Genomic DNA, 6,000 nt, shown 5'->3' with positions numbered 1-6,000 from the left:
CTCTTAAAATTAACATAGTTAAAAGAAAATGACATATTTTAAAATTACCAATTGATATTGACCAATACATATTTTAAACAAATATTGGAATCTGAAAGATAATGAACATTGTTGATTATTTTATGAATTCAAGATAATTTATAAATACATGATACATAATTTAAAAAAATAATGAACTGCTAAATACGAATATATTGAGAATCCAATCATGTTATCAAACTTATATAATTAATTTTTGAAACCAGTCCATTTGGAATTCTTCAATGTTGAGATAGGAACGTTCACGTAAACAATTTTATAGTGTCCATCGAAACGCCGTTTTAATGTCCTGATCTAAGAGAGATTTATAGCTATCTTACCCATTTTACTTGTGTGTCTGTTTACTTCATCATACACCATGGTTAAAAGTAAGTATACACATGTATAATTATTCTAAAGCAAAATGCAAGCAACAAAGCGCGACAGTTATTGAGAGTAACCTTTTTTCGTGACTTGTACTGTCATGAAAGAGCCACACATCTACAAATGACAGTATACAAAAAAAAAAAAAACGAAGATAGTTGTATAAAGATTAGCAAGTTTATACTGTTTGCATATATTCTTATAAAAATCCGTAATACTGTTAGGCTAATGAAGGGCTTCAGGGTCGAACATACGTGAAATTCGATATACCACCATATCGGCTAATTCTGCGCGTCGGGTAATTTTGCTCAACGATGCGACATTCCTGTAAACATCGGATCACGTGTGTTTTTTGGTCGAAAATCCAATTTGTATCAAGAAAAAAGGCCATCCATTAATTAAGGAAGTGATATTCATAAAGCATGCACAAATATCCCACATTTCTACCATAATAGCATACGAAAATGTGATTTCTAAATGTCAACATGAAGACTCACTCCATGACCTTGAACTTTTAACCCAGAAAATTCTATTTATTATGTATCTTTTAGAATCATAAACTAAATACATTATTTAAAAGATGGAAATTTATACCTCAAAACAATACTGCATTTTGATCCATGTTTCCAAGTTGTAAGAGGCTGTCCCTAATGTACAAAATTGTCTGCTATCCAAAATGTGAACTTGCCGCTAGAACAGGATTCTCAAGAAATTCTCCAGCGTATAGTCTGTTTCTTAATTTTTAAGTAATTTTTTTCCCCTATAAACAAGATGTTGAAAATACATTACATCCTATTCATTGTTGGTTCTCTTCAACATAATAGCTTATTTTCTTTAAATAATATGTTGAACTTTATTAAATTTTTTTACATGATCAGCTTAGTTTGATTAAAATATCTTGCCATTTATTGGTATTGTTACATTTAATTTTGTAGAACCAGCTATAAACCTGACCTAATTCCTCTACCAAAATGCTAACAGAAACAGTCCAAAGTAATGTATTTTATTTCCATAGCCCAATTAATAAACATTCCATCTTTTCAAATCTATGTGCAGAATAGGCAGACATATCGGGAGTCATGAAAACACAGGGGTGGTATCTGTTGTGTCCAAAATTAATATTATTTTAAACAGAATATTCAGGTGACAATTGCTTCTTTTCAAATGATAAACATTGCAATATTTTATTTTTGTCAATCTGTCGAATTCGGTATGCATTTTGCTTGAACATTGGTAACAGAAACCTTAGGTACGCAGAAATCCCTGACCATATTGTAGTAAAAGTCACTGGTCATGTAAGCGCATTTACTGATATAAATTTAAAAATTAATCTTTGTTTTAAAATTTGATCATAGTTATAATAAAGTTTATTTAGTCGTGATTTTTTAATAATCTGCTCATTAAATGTCATAGCAAAATTTCCAGATGAAAATTATTGATTACTATGGACTTTGACAGTGGAAGTTCAGCATTAGACTGGGTCAAGAAAGTTGATACTGGATTGAACTATTGCTAGTGCAGGAGGAATCAAGGTTTGATCATGTGAACAAGAAGTCGCATGCATTTTCATACATCTCCTATATGGATGTTTAACTGTGAATGGGATAGAAGAATAACATACATTTTATTCTTATCTTGCACACATGACATTTCTTCAAAATTTAACTAAAATAAATCTGAATTGATAGCTTTGTTTCTACTGTCTTTTATGTGTATGAAGGAACATATTTGTATGGGAAAAATTATGTATGAATTGAAATAAAAGACAACATACCATGCAGAAGATATGTGCAAAGTTACATAATTTCTTCCAATTTATTGGACTTGTGTGCCTTTCTTTTTCCCGCCAGTGTTTTCACAGGCTTTGTTTATAAATGATAACATTGTCATGTATTTGTTTATATTTGTAGTACTACTTTTTCCCAACCACAAGCGCTTTCCCTCTTATATCATAGTGTACAACAAAAACCAGTTTAATTGGAATCACACTGCTTGCTAGACTATGCTTAAAAATGTTGAAATATGTTATCATTGAATTTGCCATTAAGCATTTTTTTGAGGAATTTATACAATGATCTTCAATGGAAATTTGATGGATAAAGCACAAAATAAAGTGAATAAATGCCAGTTAAAGGTATGTGTAATCAAATTCTCCAGAATGATACCTAGAGCTGCAAAATGTGACTTAGAACGTGTACATGAGCTATTTGACTTATTCTATAGTAAAAGACATACAGGTCATATATGCGCATTTACTGATCTTTAAATAAATATAAATTGTTGTTTTAAAATTGAATACTAATTTTGTTTAACCAAAGTCTATTCAATACTGAATAGTTAATGTTCTGCACCTTAACAGTCATAAAGAAACTTCCAGATGAAAGATATCAATCGATTTTTGACTTTTACAGTAATTGCCAGGAACTAAACTTGGTCAAGAAAATAAACACATTGAGTCTTATCATCACAATATAGGGTGGTATGAATTTGTTTATCATTTCTTTGGTGCAGGTAGGTCAATCTCTCACAATCCTTGTTTGGCCAGCTATGTTCTAGTTACCTAGTGAGTGACTGTTGCAGTGCTTGCTAAGTTACCAATGGCTGCTTTACCCTTCCATTAGCTGTGAGTACTGTAACAAATTGTGGACATAGTCCATTCACAAGCTATGCATTTCATGGTCATGTTTATTAAACTGAGACTTTGCCTCCAAAGTCCACTACAAGAGGATCTATGATCATTCAAGTGTAATCTTGGTCTCCTTGGACAATCCATCTCACATCCTTCTGTGATGGCCAGTCCTGAGATTGCATTAAAGCAGGAGATGAGATCTATGTCAATACATTGATGTTTATGGGTATCATTTGATGCTTTGTTTGTGTCAGTAACATGCAGCATCAACACACAGTTAGGTATGTGTGTGTACATACAAATGTAAGCTAGCGGATACAAGGAAGGCAAGCTGCTGTCATCTAAAGATTCAGCAAGTGTTGTAGATGTATTAAAATAAGTTTAAGTACAAGGGCCACTCACTGACATTGTCATGGCTGCTCTACATCAACCCAGATAAAGAATTTCTCTGAGCCATTATTGGCACAACATCATGCATTGGTTCGTCATGGGCATGCCAATGTTAATCATGATATAAATGGAACAATTGAATGATACACTTGTGGAATGATTATTTGGGTGCCAGTACAATTGCCCCAGAGAATGGATAGTGTGGCTTCAATCAATAGTTCCAACACTGAATAATGAACATCGAATATGTGCAATGGGTATAGAACTTGCTGATGCAGTTTAGCAAAAAACCATAACCAAGAGCTGCAAGGCAGTCACACAAAGTGTTTTACCACCACAGCCACCATTCACAGTCTCAGACCAGATTGATATTCCAGGACAGCCATTGCACTGCCATTGGTGCCATTGGATGAAAAGTGGCAAAGCCAATGGGAATTACATTCATGCAAACGGAATTACAAGTACTTCCCCTGAATAAAGAATTCCTTGCCAAAGGATATTTTGGTATCTCTTGTGTACTCATATGAGCATGTGGTTATTGTATCATGGAAAATCCACCACTTGGTGACCAGCAGGGACAAACTCACCTGGCACAACAATCAGTACATGACAGTGTGATGTTTCTGCAAGCTAAATAAGTTTAACTGCATGTCTGAATTCATGTTGTTCATATACACATTCCATATACATGTTGTTCCAGTGAACCTTTGCAACAACAACCTGGGGAATTCATTTGTCTTTCTTAAGATTCTTGCCAGAACTGACTATAATCAAGTACTTTCTTGTTAGCATTTCCAAATAGTGGATAATCCTTGGGGTACTCATTGGTGTCAAATTCATCAACAAATAATGTTCCACCCAGATCTGCTATTATGACTCTATGGTCTTAAAATAAGTAATAGAGAAGAGAGAGAAGCAACAGGCTTTGTAAAATTCAATAAATAATTTATTTCCCTAGAATACAGATTGAAAATGGAAAAACAGGAACTTACAGCATTGCAAAATTTAATCCCAAATAATCCTAGAATTACAGGCACAAGTCCTGATGATTAAAGTTTTGAATAAAGGTTATTTGAAATCCAAATTAAATCCAACGCTGAAGGTGTTGATGTGTCTGTGGTGGCCCATATAGTGGTGATGTGCCTGCATTGTTTTGTTGGATGACAGTAATACAATCCAAGAATATATCCTTACTAGAAATTTTACCATAAATTCAAGTCTCTATTTACAAGAATGTTATTTTTTAAGAACACTTTTTATTTCCAGAGAAGAATAACTTGAATTAAATAATTTGAATAAATAAATTCCAGCCAAAATGAATTACTGGATACAACAATATTACAATTGATTCTGCTAAGATGTTAAAGCACAAATGACTAATTTTCAAAACTAAACATGATTTTTTATTTTAAACTAAGATTTTACCCCAGTAAGGGTCAGAAGTACATTATTCTAGAAGTATCTTAGTTATAATTAGAGGGTCCTTCACCAAAATCACAATAAAGCACATGACAATTATCATGTACCCTAACTATAAAAAAAATACAATGTCCTTTACTCCACTTAATATAATGATCCTACACAGAGAGAGAAAAAAGTTGTTTACAAAATTGTCACTGATTTTGAACAAGGTCAGCAACTAGATTACAATGTTACATTTTCACAGCATATAATGAATAAAAACAAGTTTAAAAGACTAACTAACAAGTAGTGCATATTAAATATACATATCACCGCTTAGATGTCCTTGGTGGTAATGTGCATCAGCAATGAATCCATGTCCGTTTACAGCTTCTTAATGTTGTTACCATAATATGATTTGATTTAGATATACTAGAACTCGCACATGAGCAACTTTGACAAATCCAACATGGAAACACTAATGTAAATGGGTTTCATCAACTTTAACCAGGATTTCTTGCTGTGTATGGCAATGAGTCCACTATCGAATATCTTGCATGACTTAAATGTCTTGTTCGCAATGAGCCTGTGAAGTTTGTCTTGTTCAATGTCTCAGAAAGGTTGATATGGATTAATTTCCAAAGAAATTCTATGGTTTTCCTGAATTTGAAACCCTTATAAAAGTTATTTTATGGTGGCAGTTTGTCAGATCTGTATTCATCTGTATGTACACACATTGACAAAATCATAGCACCCACTGGATCTGAAACACATGCAGTCATAACCACAAGTAGGTTTTCTATATGGATGACATGGTTGAGGTTTCTGTGCAGATTTGGTACCAGTTTTTGTACGTTTGTGAAATTGACCCCAACACTGATCCAGTGTTCATCCACAAGCACACAGTGGAACAGGGATAACCACTCACATTATACTGACAGTGCTTTCGGAGCCAGCCTGTTGTCATTGTGTGTGCTGTGAAGCTTATCAGGTATTCCATGTTGACTTCAAAGATGTACCCAACATTGTTATTGCTGTCATACTCACAGATTCCAACTTCATGTGCATTATCGATAGAAGTCCATTCCTAATGATGAAAGTAGTGCACAAGGTTGAGTGCATGCATGTCAGTGTTGCAAAATGCATCAAAGACACCAGTGAGTAACAGCACATTCATA

General features: G+C 33.5%; 1 protein-coding gene across 1 annotated transcript in view; it reads left to right on the top strand.

Moving 5' to 3' along the window:
* The first annotated feature begins 258 nt into the window (after positions 1-258).
* LOC149807087 (dynein axonemal assembly factor 11-like) overlaps positions 259-6,000 on the top strand; it is a 44,064-nt gene continuing 38,322 nt past the window's right edge. Inside the window, exon 1 of the mRNA XM_089961749.1 lies at positions 259-407. Within this exon, the coding sequence (XP_089817875.1) occupies positions 398-407 (10 nt within the window). The 5' untranslated portion in view covers positions 259-397. The remainder of the gene's footprint in view (positions 408-6,000) is intronic.

The sequence above is a fragment of the Sinohyriopsis cumingii genome, chromosome 1 (genome assembly GCF_028554795.1).
Source record: "Sinohyriopsis cumingii isolate HCF-2022 chromosome 1, ASM2855479v2, whole genome shotgun sequence".
NCBI classification, from domain to species: Eukaryota; Metazoa; Mollusca; class Bivalvia; order Unionida; family Unionidae; genus Sinohyriopsis; species Sinohyriopsis cumingii.
This window is presented reverse-complemented; position numbering and strand designations above follow the sequence as displayed.